The sequence below is a fragment of the Lactuca saligna genome, chromosome 4, assembly GCF_052625555.1.
Source record: "Lactuca saligna cultivar CGN05327 chromosome 4, ASM5262555v1, whole genome shotgun sequence".
NCBI lineage: Eukaryota > Viridiplantae > Streptophyta > Magnoliopsida > Asterales > Asteraceae > Lactuca > Lactuca saligna.
Genome location: NC_136420.1, coordinates 267,761,825 through 267,778,168, shown reverse-complemented (window position 1 = coordinate 267,778,168; position 16,344 = coordinate 267,761,825). Strand labels below are relative to the sequence as shown.

Below are 16,344 nucleotides of genomic sequence, written 5' to 3'. Positions count from 1 at the left end.
GTCATCCAATTTAGGAATGGCAACGGGGTGGGTTCGGGGTGGGGCATGGTTTTCAAAACCCGAACCCGATTTCTAAATGCGTACCGACCCCGACCCGATACCCGACATGTTTCTTATCGGGGCGTCCCGTTGGGGCTGAAACTTCCCTCGAACCCGACCCGAAACCTAAAACCCGATATCTACCCGAAAACCCGACCCAAAACCCGAAATTTTGCAGAAAAAAAGGAGAAACTACAAATACTGAATGATAAATTAAGACAGTTGCATAGGCTTAAAATACCAAATAAGTTCTTAAATCATTTAACCAAATAGAAATTACTAATAGTCTAGTATCGTAAGAACAACCAACCAAGCAAAATACCAAAGTACAAAATATGAAAAACTAATTCATCACAATAATACATTACCACTTAACATTAAAACAAACTCAAAATCAAACAAAATCATCCAAACTTGTTGTCCCGCTTTCTTTAGTGTTTTCCTAAAAAATATTAAAGAAACTCAAAATCAAACCAAATCATGGAAACTATATAAAATTAATATTCTTAGAAGTATCGTTTTACCTCTTCAACATCATAATCAAATTCAACAGAACGACAATATGCCTCGGTCTCTTTAGAACAAGTTGCTGTACATAAGAAAATATAAAAGCAATTTAACAAAAATATTATTAATATGCAAAAAAGATTCATAGTTTCATATAATTAATACAAAATAGTATACTACCTCGAATTTCATTCAACAACCAACTTTGAGCACACATTAAAGCCTCCAATGTCTTTGGATGAATTCGATTACGATGAGGACTTACTAATCTTCCACTAGTGCTGAAAGCTGATTCCGAGGCAATAGTGGAAATAGGAATAGCTAATATATATTTAGCTATCCTTTGTAGTGTCGGGTATTTAATCCTATTTGTTTTCCACCATGCCAAAAAATCAAGTTCCATATATTTAGGCAATAATTTCTCCTTCAAGTAGTTATCCAACTCACTCATACCTCCTGAGTCATCATCATCTCTAGTAATAGAAACAATATCTGATAAGAGCTTTTTGAATCCAACACGATGACCGGAAGACATACTAGAACCAAATGAAGATGAACCGGGAACTGAACCATCATAAACATATAATGTTTAGTATAAAAATGTTAATAATTTAAGATAATGCTCTATTTATTATATAAACAATAAGAAAAATACAATACCTTGACTCTTCCTTTTTCTAGATGCATTACTTGACTCGTACTCTTGAAACAAAGTTTTGACAAACCCCTCCAAATTTTGAAATTCAATCTTTGCCTTTTCTTCTCCATAAAGCACAGGCAAAAGTAGCTCTACAAACTTTAACTTGTATTATGGATCTAAAACCGCTGCCATTCCCATTATCCCATGAATTATAGACCAATACTTATTGAACTTAGAAACCATTTGTTCAGCTATCTCCCTAATCTCCTCAATAGGAGATTTTTTCCACTCACACAAAGAATACCAAATCTCACATATCAAAGGAAAAAAAACATTAGCTGTAGGATACTTTGAACCAGAGAACATAACAGTCACCTCATAAAAAAGTTGTAATCTTTCACAAATCTCACTAGTCAACTCCCAATCCTGGTCTGTAGGAAAACATGTATACTTTGGGTCTCTTATGTTTACCCGATCGAAAACCTCTTTGTAGATTATAGCAACACTCAAAATCAAGAATGTAGAGTTCCACCGCATCTTGCAGTCAAGTATCAACTTCTTTGAGTATGGTATTCCCAACTGTTCTGCTGCTGTCTCAAAATTTTGCTCCCTCTTTTGTGATGCGGACCAAAATGCAACACTCTCTCTGATTCTCTCAATCTTGTATTTAATGAGAGATAAGCCATCTTGGATAAGATTAAGAATATGTGCACAACAACGCATATGAAACAAATCACCATTCGTCATTAGTGATTTTAGAGGAAGTTTCTCTAATAATATCCTGATAATTGCATCATTTTTGGTGCAATTATCCACAGTAAGAGTTGACACTTTCCTATCAAGATTCCAATCACACAAACTAACATAAAGTATGTCAGCAAGAACATCAGATGTATGCGGACAAGGCACGTAAATAAACCTGTTTAATTGCACCACAAATGATTGAGAGAATCAGAGAGTGTTAATATATATATATATATATATATATATATATATATATATATATATATATATTAATATTAACATATAAATAATAAGTATGTATAAATTGCAGTTAAATAAATATAATATACCTCATAATTCTGCTTTGCAAGTTCCAATTTTGATCTACAAAATGTGTTGTGATTGCCATAAACCCTTTTTTTGATGATTAGATGTCCACATATCGATAGTAACTGCAATTCTGATTTTGTTCTTTGCTAACAAACTCATAGTTTTATCCCTCTCATAATCATAAATGCTTTTGATATCACCCTTGATGGTGTTTTGACAAGGAACCTTAAACAAAGCTTGAAGACCTCCTACAAACTTCCTAAATCCATGATGCTCTACAATTGAAAGTGGATACTCATGCACAATAATCATTTTAGCCAAATCCTTTCTTGAAGTATCAACATTAAATGTATAATTTGAAACATGTGTTGTAGTACCATCTATTTTCTTTTTTTCTTGCACCAAGATAGATTGGCGAATATCTGTAAAAGGTTTATGTATACAACGTTTATAATGTGCACGTAAATGTTTTGTGCCATTCTTGCTATCTGCACCCAATACTTTAGAGCAATATTTACATCTTGCTTTGACCTTGCCATTCAATTTAAATTTTATAAAATGAAACCATCCCGGTGAACGTGTTGCCCTTTTCGAACCAACCACTTCATCTCCCTCTTCATCAAAAAATGTATCATTAATATTTGACCCATCTTGTTGATCCACAGAATCAGTATTTTGTTAATTAGAACCCGAACCTCCCACATCTTGACTACTTGATGTTGGAGCATGATTTTGACTTTTTGAATTCATATTTCCTGAAAAAATAAAAACCAATGTCATAGCAACACTCAACAAATCTGTCTAACCAGATTACAAAACAGAAATCAACCCAAATCAGATTCTTAAACAGTTCTATTTACATGCCTATATGTTCATTTAAAAAAAAAAAACCAACTAATAATCTAATATATGCATATGAATATTTGCAATCAGATTCATCGGTACAGTTCAAATCAGCTCAAAATCAATTTAAATCATATTTGAAATCATCATAATTATGACACTATCCTTAACTGTGTGTTTTGTAAAACCCTTATTCCATAAATCCTTATAACAACAAGAGTGAATCCCGTATGAAATTTGAACCAGACAAGGCTCCGTATAAATGCAATGCTGGACTCCAATTTCTTTGTCATCAATCATATTCAAATTCATCAGAGTTTGAAATCATCAGAGTGATAGAGTTCAATTAAGCATTATTCTTACCTGGATTTAGATTGTGTTGAACAGATGTGCTTCGAGCCTTCAACTTCGATTATGCGATTTCCTTATTCCGTATCTCCAAACGACGCAACGATTAGAGGATGCGAGTGAAACCGATGACCGGCGAGGCAATGATCCGAGACTGCGATCGACTTTCTGTGGAGGCGAGGCAAGATTCGAGTCTACGAAGTGCGAATGTGCGATCGACTTTCTTTGGACTTGTCGGCTGGAACTGGAAGCGAATAGAAGCGAGTCGTTGATAACGTGATTTTAGGGTTCTAAGGGGCTTAAATGTATATATATATATATATATATATATATATATATATATATATATATATATATATATATATATATATATATATATATATATATATATATATATTCGGGTCGGGTCGGGGCACGCATACCCCACTCCCTGCCCCGAACCCGAAATAAATACTCGATAGTGACCCGATACCCGACCCGTTTCCCGATAAGCGTGACCCAACCCGCTCCGAAATCTTCGGGGATCGGGATTTCCCGTCGGGTTCGGGTTTTTTAGCCATCCCTAATCCAATTATGGTTTTGAGTGAAACCCTAATAACTCAGCAATTTAAGGGACCCCAGGGCTACGAATTTCGTCTACCCCAAGAAACCCTAGAGTTCCTAAGAGCCAAAATTGTGCCTCTCTCCTTCTCTCTTCTAAATCATCTTCTTGCCTTGGTGTTTGTAAGCCATTAGATGTATTACACGTGTGATACTAAACTCTTGGAGATAGAAGATTCTTGCAACTATTGAAAGGTATCATCTAAACTTGTTTTATTATTGATCTCGTTTTAATAGTGTGCTAGATTAGGGTTTGCAAGCTTTGGATAAATTTGCATGTACAATAGACAAACCTAGATCCAAAGCTTTAGGGTTTTACATGTGCACATATGATTTTTTTTTTGCTCAAAACCCATCAGTGGTATCAGAGCATTTCTTGGTTTCTATTATATTTGATGCATTGTGTATTTATTCATTGCTTAAAATCAAATTTTATGCTATCTGCTTGACAAACTTGTCGAGCCCTATGAGGGACTCGACGAGTAGAATGAACTTGGCGAGTCAGGCTGTCAGACAGACATATTTTCTGCATTTTGGCTTATTTTGACTTAGGATAATTACCAAAAATGTTTTTCATTAATAAAATCCGAATTTTATTAATTCTATGTGATTATCTTAGTCAAAATAAAAGATATTTTTCATTTAATTAGATAATTATTGTCTTATATGATAAATCTTAATTATTTGAATTATTTGATCAATTATCTTGCATGTAAATGGATTATATCAAAATTAGATAACCACCTATTAATTGTTTAATTGATTTATTTGAATTTTGATCTAGATAGTTTTGAAATGTTTCAAAACTTACCCTCAGGTTTTGAAATTTATTTTTTTAATTAAAAATTTAGTTTTGAAATACTTAAATTCCAAACACTAGAATTTTACAAGTTTAAAATTCAAACCTATACTATTATAATATTATAAGAATAATTATTATATATGTATAAGATAAATGGTAGTCACTTATTTTGACGTAGGATAATTACCAAAAATGTTTTTTATTAATAAAATCCGAATTTTATTAATTTTATGTGATTATCTTAGTCAAAATAAAAGATATTTTTCATTTAATTAGATAATTATTGCATATGATAAATCTTAATTATTTGAATTATTTGATCAATTATCTTGCAAGTAAATGAATTATGTCAAAATTAGATAACCACCTATTAATTGCTTAATTGATTTATTTGAATTTTAATCTAGATAGTTTGGAAATGTTTCAAAACTCACCTTCAGGTTTTGGAATTTATTTTTTGATTAAATATTTAGTTTTGAAATAATTAAATTCCAAATACTAGAATTTTACAAGTTTAAAATTCAACCATATACTATTATAATATTATAAGAATAATTATTATATATGTATAAGATAAATGCTAGTGACTCATTTTTTCTTTTTTAACGTGTGCATGATGTTTGTCTGAAGGTTGGACATGAAATTTTTCTAAAATATCTGCCAAAAATTTATTACCATTAAAACAATCAACTAACATTTTCTGAATAAAAAAACCGTTAATCGAAACATCATAATTGTCACCGCCATTTTGCATGGGTATACACCTAGTCTCTCTCCCTCTCTGTCTCTCTCTGTCTCTCTCTCTCTGTGTGTGTGTATATATATATATATATATATATATATATATATATATATATATATATATATATATATATATATATATATATATATATATATATATATATTGAAATGGTGTCCGCTTGTGGAGTTTATGTATGGTATTTGGGATGTGGTAAAGAGATGGATGATACTGCAAAGGGAAACGGGTGGGTATAAAAGTGACAGTACGTAGAAGGAAAAGACATAAGTGTCCCCTTATGGGCAATGTATTCCCTTTCATTACCTGGTACTGTGCTTCCTTTTCTTGTTACATACAGTTCCACTCCTTCTATTCGTTTACAAATCGTCCATCCGTCTCACAAATTACCTGTATCATCAATCTATATTGGTCGTCTGAATCTTTTATAAAAAGAATTTTTCCGTCTTAGTTAAATGTGTAAAAGAAATTAGTTCTAATCTCGTGGTTTAACTGCATAATAAATATTAATAAAAAAAACTAACGAGGCATTTGATATCGTTAAATAAAACTAACGAGGCATTTCATATCATCACAACCATTTTTTTTAGATTTAGGTTATTATTCTTACAATTATAAAATAAATTTTTTCTCAGAATTATAAAAGAAAATTTTATATTTACACTTTGTAGAACATTTACACAGTAGAGTAAATATCCTTTTATTCATGTTGATTTTTTTTTAATCATCTAATATAGAATTAAAGGTACTTTTAGCATAAATAATTAACAAACTTTTCTTTTACTTTGATTATATAACTCAGTTAACATCGTACAATAAATGAGATTGCAAGCAGAAAACATACTATGCCATTAAGTATTTGTATGATAAAACAATTGTTATTATTTAATATTTATAATGAAATACCAAAACTAAAAAGCCATATCAAAATCTTTTCAACCAATTCTCCATGAAATTTTGAATATTCGAACTATACAATTTATCTATATGTATATGTGTATGTATATTTATATTTATTTATTTTTCTATCTCTCTATATATCTTATAAAGCAAATATATATATATATATATATATATATATATATATATATATATATATATATATATATATATATATATATGATCTTCATGTATTTAAATCTCTCTAGACTATTCATCTTAAATAATTTAATTTATGGTTAACTGAAATATTGTGATTTGTAACTTTCAAAATTCTTCGAATCATATTATTTAATTGATGGGTTAAATGAAATGTTTAGACTATATAAGAACATTTTGGCATGTATATAGAACATTTTGGCATGCATATCATATGTATGTCAACACAAAATAACATATTATATTGGTAGAGTTTGAAAAGTTATACGAATGTTTCCATAGATGTAAGAAAGCAATTGCAACTTTTCCAAATGTAAATGGAAATAAATACAAATTTTGTGCATGTAAGGTTTTATATATTAACCAAGAATCAAATTTGGGTATGTGTATATACGTATACTTGAGACAATTTTTTGAATTTTATATTTTATGTGTCTTTTTATAATCACAGGATAATAAAGTGAGACTGATAATTACTTCTCACGAGCTTTTGGTAAATCAACGTTTAAACTATTTATCAGTTAGAACAATTAACTTTGTTAACATATATGTATCTTTATGTAGTCTTTCTCTTTTATGTTAAGACAATCTATTTTTTTGTCCAAAAGAACATTATTCAACATGTACATATTTTATGCTATTAGTTAGATAATATGTTAGTTTTATCGTTTATTTTGTTGTAAATAACATCGATATAAATTTTGATTGTTGATTTTGATAAAAAGAGTTTACAATTATTATTCCAAATTGTTGATGCTAATAACGAATTAGAATGAATGATTTTAAATATGATATTACTTTATTATTGAAAACTAAGAATTATTTGTGTTATAAAAGTACATTGATTATGTTCTCGCAAAATTTATATGTATTTATCTATTTTTTTAAATGTTTTTATATTAATACAAATAAGTACTCTATTATATCTTATTACATTAGTCAATTTCTTTTTTTCTATTCGTTTTTCACCGTAAAGTTAAAGTAAAAATAAAGAAAATATTAATAATTTTATAAGAAAATATATATCTATATCTATATATGTTTGAAATCTTGCATTTTTCTTTGAACTTCATCATTTGAAACTCCCAAAACTATTCAACATATATTATTTAATTTATGTTTAATTGAAATGTTGTGATTTGTAACTTCCAAAAGTCTTCAAATCATGTTATTTAATTGATGGGTTAAATGAAATATTTATCCTATATAAGAGCATTGTAGCTTGCATTTTGCATGCATGTCAACACAAAATGATAGATTATATTGGTAGAGTTTGAAGAGTTACGCGAGTGGTTCCATGGATGTACGAGAGCAAGTGCAACTTTTCCAAATGTAAAGTAAATGCAAATTTGGTGCATGTAAGTTTTATATATTAACCAAGCTTCAAATTTGGGTATGTGTATAAATGTATATTGAGATAAATTTTTTATTTTATGTGTTATGGATCATTTTATAATCATAAGATGATAAAGTGAGACTGATAATTACTTCTCATGAGCTTTTAGTAAATCAACATTTAAGCTATTTATCAGTTACAACAATTAACTTTGTTAACACGTATGTATCTTTATGTTGTCTTTCTCTTTTATGTTAAGACAATCTATTTTTCTGTCTAAGAGAACATTAGTCCATATGTATTTTATGCTATTAGTTATATACTATGCTAGTTTCTATCATTTATTTTGTTGTAAATAACATCAATGGAACTTTTGATAATTGATTTTGATAAAAATAGTTACAGTTATTATTCCAAATTGTTGTTGATAATGAAGAATTTTAAAAAAAAAAAAATATAATTTTCAATATGATATGGATTTATTGTTGAAAATCTAGGATTATTTATTTGTTATAAAAATACATTTATTATGTTCTCACAAAATTTATATGCATGTATCTATTTTTTTTAAATGTTTTTATTGTAATAAAAATAAATACCTTTTTATATCTTATTAGATTAGTCAATTTCCTTTTTCCTATTCATTCTTCACCATAAAGTTAAACTAAATGTAAAGAAAACATTAATATTTTTATAAGAAAATATAAGTGATAAAAATATACTTCATGAGTAACAATCCCCACTCACTAACACACTCTTAACATGTTATTTATATGATTGGTATTAGTACTTAATAATTACTATAAATTTGAATTTTAAATAACTATTTTACTGGAATATTTCATTCTGTTCTAATATTTTATAGCTTTAACAACAAAAATAAAAGTACAATGTTGAAGTACGATAACTTTTTTATTTTATAAAAACGAATTTTTTTTTTCAAACAAGTAGTTTTTAATTAAATAAAAATAATAACAGTTTAAAATAAACTAAAACTACAAAATACATTATATTATATTAAAAGATGATTGTTATTTGAAATAATAATAATAATAATAATAATAATAATAATAATAATATTAATAATAATACTTAAATAATTTATTTCGAAATCATTTAAAATTACCTATAGTTATTATTAAATTAAAAACATTATTTAGTTCAATTCAAAAACAACTTATTATATCTATCTTATAGTATACAAAAAATAATTATAAAAGTGGTTACAACTTACTGTAAAAATCATTATTTTAGTGATAAATTCCAATAATATTGTTATTATAACATATAATTTTCAATATTTATATTAAGTTATTCCATATAACTCAAGTGTTTGAAACTTCTATTACAATTCAAGACTTTTCTATTTTAAATGTAGTTTTGATTCAAAATTTAATATAATTAGTCATGTTTTTTTATTTTCCACTACATTGAAGATTTTTTAAAGTTATGATTATTAATGTTCAATGTTTATTTTCCACATATTTATACACACCATAGTTATTTTTCTACTATATAAATAAATTTTAATCAATTTTGTTTGAAAATATTTGTGATTCAAATATGAAAAGAGTTGAAAAATGAGTTTTGTTGCATCAATGGTTATTTCAACGTGATTTTTTATAACAATGTTTCTATATATCAAATTTATTTTGATTTCTAAATATTCATTTTAAACGATTTATAAGTGTTTAATAGGTTTTGTATGATGTAAATGTTATACTAAATGTTGTAATGTTTTTATGTTGTTCAAAGTTGTAGTATTTTTCCATATTATTCCTTATTTGTTTTATATACAAGCCAACATATGTTTTATATATAATTGCACAGCTTAAAATAGTCTATTAAATTATCAGAAGTTATAGTATTTATTTTCTCATACTACTATGTTATTTGATATATGTAGAAATTAATATACGTTTGATATACAATTTACATAACATAAAACGGTGTATAAAATCATCAATTAATAGTAAAAATAACCAATGATATAAACCTATTACAGTTAATAAAACTAATAGGTTAATTATATATTTTATTTTGCTACTAACATTGGTTTTTGCATGTATAAATACTAAATCATAATTTGTAAAATTTTATTATTTTAAATAAATAATTATATTCGTGTACAACGCACGATGATTCATCTAGTATATTTACGAAAGAAATATTTTTTCTTTCACTACATTCATTTGAAACTCCCATGACTTTTCAATTTCTTTCTAATAATGATTATAAATTGGTTAATAATGTTAAATAAATATCAAACCTAAAGAGTAATCATATATAAACTAAACTTCAAAATAAAAGAATATATTTACCTCTACTTATAAAGTTATGTTTTTAAATCTTAACATATTATACTTGATTTATTAGTTTTAATATGTTGTTGTATGCAAACCATTATCATTTTAAATCTACAACTTTTGAACAATTTGTATAAAATACATAAATTATTAATTTAAAAATAACATTACATGATCAACTTAAATATAAATTTTAGTTCAACTTAAACAACCCAAAGAATATTTTGTAAATAGTTAAAAGTGATAAATTGGATTGTGTTTCTAATAATGATTATAAGTTAGTTAATAAGGTTAAATAAATATCAAACCTAAAGTGTAATCATAAACAAACTAAATTTCAACATTAAAATAATATATTTACTTTTACTTTTAAAGTTATGTCTTTAACTTTTAACATATTATACTTATTTATTAGATTTAATATGTTGTTGTATGTAAACCATTGTCAGTTTAAAGCTACATATTTTGAACAATTTGGAAAAAAATAGATAAATTGTTAATTTAAATATAACATTACACGGTCAACTTAAATATAAATTTCAGTTCCACTTAAAAAAGCCAAAGAATATTTTATTAATAGTTAAAAGTGATAAATTGTAACATACATAAAATATTGTCTCGAAAATTTTGTTTTTAATTATTAAATAAAACCATAGTTATCAAAACATTCGTCAAAAACATATGTCAAAGTTGTTGGATAAGGTGTCTAAGTCCATAAATTTATTTAGTATATACTTGACCCGACCCGGCATGGTCCATTTGGGTTGCACTTCACCCGAACTATTTATGGTTAAACCTGTGAGAATTGTATGTTTATGATTTGATATTTGATAATATATTATAAGTTATAATATATTAATATGAAATCATATTATTTAATTAGTCTTGATCATAAATTAATTTGTTGATCAAAAAAGGCACTAATTAAATATAGGCACTTGTATTTATATAAGTGTGGGCTAATACTCATATAGAATGGGCTTGGCATGCATGGGAGTCCATGGATAGTTTATGGAGCTTTTAACCCATGGATCCTTGTAAAGGAAGATTCATGGGTATTAGGTTTTATATGGATGTAGCCCTGATCCTCCATGCTATATAAATGAGCTTGTGATGCTTGAAATGACACTAGTTGTGTTTGTAAAAGGTGGTGGCCGATTTCTATACGCTACATACACTCTCATAAGGTTTTTTCCATGTTTGTGGTGATTTGTGATTTCCATTTGAGGCATCTATATTATTGGTGCTAGGCTCTCAAACTCCAAGGAATCAACTCACAACAAAAGGTAAGTAATTCTTCTAGCCATTATGTTTAATGTTCCCTATGCCATGCTAGATAGGTTATGAACCTTGGAAAAATCAAAGTTGCATGTATTCATAGTAAAACATAGATCCAAGGTTTTAGGGTTGCATGAACACCTTAGGAGTGTTAAATTGCTCAAAATCCCAACAGTGGTATCAGATCCTCAGATTGTTTTCTTGAATATTTGATGCAAACTGTTGAAAAGTCGCAAAATTGAGCTGTCTGGGCAGTGGACTTGCCGAGTCCATGGGGGGACTTGACGAGTCCAATCACAAATTCATCCTAATCGTCGAGTAGGTTCGTGCATTCAGTGAGTAGGAGACACAGAATGCAATTTTTCTAATTTTGCTGCTGGAAATGGACTAGAAACATTACCCTTAAATGTTTTGATGTTTTAAAACATGTTTTAGATGGTGTAATGGTTGTTCTAATCCATTTACAATGGCTAATATCAAAATTCCATGTTTATATGTGTTCATATGTTCTTGAAATTTTGATATAAAGATTCATGTTCTTATGAGTTATTCTTAGATCATAGGAATTACTTGCTAAACTGTTTAATGATTAATTCTTGATCAATTATGTGTTTTAATGGAATACATAATTTGTCCTCAAGTTATGGATTTCCAAAGGTCACCTCTTTTAATGAACATTTAAACACATAAGTTACATAAAAATGAAGAGTCTTCACTTTTATGAACCCTTAACTCATAAGTTATGAAATGAAAAGTTTTGAAGAGTTTCAAAGCTTGCCCTCAAGTTTTGGAATTTGTAAAGACACACAAACTTTAAATTCCAACCCTTAGGATTTTAAAAGTTAAAATTCAACCCTTATACTATTATAAGATTAATGGTTAATATATATATATATATATATATATATATATATATATATATATATATATATATATATATATATATATATATGTACGTATGTATGTATAAGATCAAGTCGTTTTTACCATTAGTAGGCCTCATTCACGAAGCCGGTCTATAAGGGGGTATTGATGGGTTTTAGGTCATAAGACATCCTATGTGCTCATACAAACCCTAATTCTTGGATCTAGGTTTCTCTATTGTACATGCTTTGAATCCAAGACTATAAACCCTAATTCTAGCATACATATAATCATATTAATATGATAATAAGTTTATAGTGTTACCTTGATTGTTATGTAGCAATAACAATCCCAAATCTCCTTGTATTGACTTTGGAAGGCTTAGAGTCACAAGTGTCACTCCTCTAATGGTTCACAAACACCATAAGCGAGAGGATGAAGAGGAGAGAGGTTGGAGGCTGCCAAAAACGTGTGTAAACCCTTACAAGAACATTAGCCGTGTTTTTGAGCCTTAAGGGGTCTTTATATAGTTGGGCTATTAGGGTTATCTAACAAGGAAACCCTAATTTGGATGCTTAAGCCCTAAGCAACCCATAGACTCCTTTAATTAAGCCCATGGACGAATTCCTTATGGGTTTCCCATTAGAATTCGTCCATCCCTTAATACAAGGCAATCCATGGCCCAAATTGCAATTATCTTATAATTACAATTCCAGTCCCTTAAGTTTAATTAATCTCTTTTAGTCACAAAACTAATTACCAATTAATTATTGACTAATATTAATTAAACAATATGATTTCTCCTTTAATATATTATTCCCATAATATATTAATAAATCATATTTAATCCTTACTCTCCATAATTCATCCTATCAAGTTGCTTTGGTGAAGGCAACCCAAAAGGACCATGCACCATCGGGTCAAGTACATACCAAAATAGTTATGGACTTAGACACTAATCCAACAGTCTTCCACTTGGATAAGTCTAACAACTATTATGCGTATGACTTCAGATCCTGATCTGCAATCGTAACTGTCCAAAGCCGCTGTCAACTCTGATCATATCAGATACGCGTGTCCTTAGATAAGGGATCATATATTCCTCCATTCTAGATATCGTATGAGATATGATTTCAAATCATTCTCTTTGTACTACTTCTCGATTTCCGATTTATGACGATAGACTAACTGAACAAATCAAATTAGCCCTATCCCGGCCGAGCATTTACGTATGTCATCACTAAACCATCGAGGGGCCCAAAGATATCGCTTTTATCCTACCTTGGATAAAAGGAACGGATAAACTTTGATACAATGCTCGCTTGCACTCACTAACCAAATCACACACAACAATATGTTTTATAACACCAAGTTACTAGTGCGTTTACATATTATCAATGTACAACCGATTAGCAAGATACAACTCACACATCTCGGTTTCAAGAATATAAGATGTTATCGTCTCACTAATCACTCGAGATAGTGATCCAAGTGAGCGTGGGTTTAATCCAATGCTCAAATCATATTCATAAGCACTCATGAACGTTGCAGCAAACATTTGCTTATGTCTAATACTCTTTTAGACAAACACACCAATTCACGACAATCTTCATTCATACCTACTTCCAACATATGAACGACTGTGGCCCGTTTGAATAATTCGATTATTCTTAATAAACTCAATTATTCTGGAAGTCAAAACATGCAAGGTGAAACACAAGAATAATACTAATCCCATATGGCCTCAAACCTTTGAGTATAAACAAAACACATTTTATTTATCACCATATCGATTACTCATTATTTGTCGTTTCGGGTAATCAACTTCTTACTTGAATTATTACACTTGTCCCATGCTCCTAGCATGCACACAATGTTTACCTATGGTTCTTACTTTTGTGAAATAGACAAATTGAACACATTTCCAATCATTCTCATTTTACAACTCCAAATCCATTTTCTTAAGTGTAAGAATATCAAATTCTCGCTACTTATAGAATATGCTAGATTCTAACACTTTATGCAATGATCCTTTCGTAATGTCACTGCACCAAGGTCACAAAGATTATTGCCAATGATATTACAAAGTCCTCTATCGGAGATTGTTACAAGACAATTCCTTAGATACGATGTCTCTCACTCAAGGTACATTCCTTTGAACATCCTTTTGCATAAAGGTTTCTAATCTAGACATAGATTTTCAATATTTACTTCCCAATATGGACACGCTTCCATATTTTCCATATGACAACTAATTTCTTAATAGAATCTTATCTATTCGTAATGATGTCGATATTGTCCATCCAATATGGAAACATTTCCATAATTTCCAATACTATACTTCCAACTACTCACAAGCGACCAATCCTCGTCGAACTTTGGATTGTCCTTTGATAGTTGTTTAATTATTTTAGTCAAACCCGATTCTAGTCCCTTTTCCCTCTAAATGCGCTAGACATTTGGAAAATTTTAGAATGGTAAAACATTAAATCATTTGCAATCGATCCTATACTCGAAGCGTATGGGACATGATGCATAATGTTTTATTTGCTATGTTCTCAAAATTCGAATTGTGAAGAGGAATGCCGTAATCATAATCGAAATTTTAAGAAAACACTATGTACCCTTGACTAAATTTATTAACATTCCACAACCTAATCCTTTAGATTTGAAATGAAGCATAATATTCTCTCCCTTAATTATAGCAAAACAACTTTTCAACTCTTATAACTTTGCAAAGTATGACTCTTGTTTTCTATAATTAATATTGCCAACTATGCAATACGTGCCTTAATAATCATACAATCATAACATTTATGCTCCCACTATCATGATGATTATTATAAAACATAACACTTATGCTCCCACTAGCTTCGACATGTATTCATAAACATCTTAACTTTCAGAAAAACAATACTTATTGAATTTCTTAAGTTCATGTTTCTAATACTTAGTGCTTTGATAATCTTTTATCAAGGCTTCTTGAACTTGTACACCTTTTCCTTTGATAGTTGATATGTGTGTCTAAACAATTAAGATTAATTGCCAAACTTCATAATTCAAATTATGGAAAGGGATACCGTAACCATGATTGAATTCGAGAATGCAATTTTACAATCACTATCTTTTAAAATCTTTCTTAGTGAAAGCATTTCCTCACAATCATTTTCATGAAGGAGGAAATCTTATGACACTTAGATTTAAACGGTGTATGTGTTCCTATCCATGTGAATTTGTTAAAACTAAAGTTTATGACAAATTCAAACTCATATGGATCGAACTTCCTTAATCTTGATTTCTTGCCTTATGGTAGCACAGCTGCCCACCACGTCTTCCAAGTAGTTAAGCAGCTCACCTTTTCCTATCAATGTACTTTCCATTGATCAAGGTCCTTGCCTTTTATGCATTCAAATGAGAACTCATAGGACTCACATGCATAATTAACTCGATTGGATTGGCACAGAAACAAAATAATATCTTCACGATAGGTTGTAAACCTCAACTCGTGTGCTAGTGATGATCAATAAGGTTTATTTGATTTGTTCTTGAAACCTTTCAAGACCATTAAGACTCCCACTGACTCCTTGACATATAAGATTCTCTTGTCAATAAACATTTGTTGACAACCAAATATTCAAGAGTTAGTGTAGCTTTTATCAAAACACTTCATAAATTGGTCTTAGTTGGTCTCTGTCTTATCCACGACATCACAACTTTCCACAATTGATGAATGTTATAAACCTTCTTAATACTATTCACTTAATGTCACAATCTTGACTTTAAGACTTGTTTTGGAACGAAGTATGATTGACTTCTTGATTTGACCATTTCTTCAATCTTTGATTCCTCTTCTTGGACATACAATTGTACCAA

General features: G+C 29.0%; 1 protein-coding gene across 1 annotated transcript in view; it reads right to left on the bottom strand.

Annotated features, from left to right (window-relative positions):
- Window positions 1–433: 433 nt before the first annotated feature.
- Window positions 434–16,344, bottom strand: part of LOC145040630 (zinc finger BED domain-containing protein RICESLEEPER 2-like) — a 54,616-nt gene continuing 38,705 nt past the window's right edge. The window contains exons 2-8 of the mRNA XM_078988539.1: window positions 2,935–2,994; window positions 2,316–2,853; window positions 1,370–2,105; window positions 1,207–1,300; window positions 727–1,110; window positions 564–628; window positions 434–481 (exon numbers count right to left, since the gene is read on the bottom strand). Coding sequence (XP_078844665.1) covers window positions 434–481; window positions 564–628; window positions 727–1,110; window positions 1,207–1,300; window positions 1,370–2,105; window positions 2,316–2,853; window positions 2,935–2,994 — 1,925 coding nt within the window. The remainder of the gene's footprint in view (window positions 482–563; window positions 629–726; window positions 1,111–1,206; window positions 1,301–1,369; window positions 2,106–2,315; window positions 2,854–2,934; window positions 2,995–16,344) is intronic.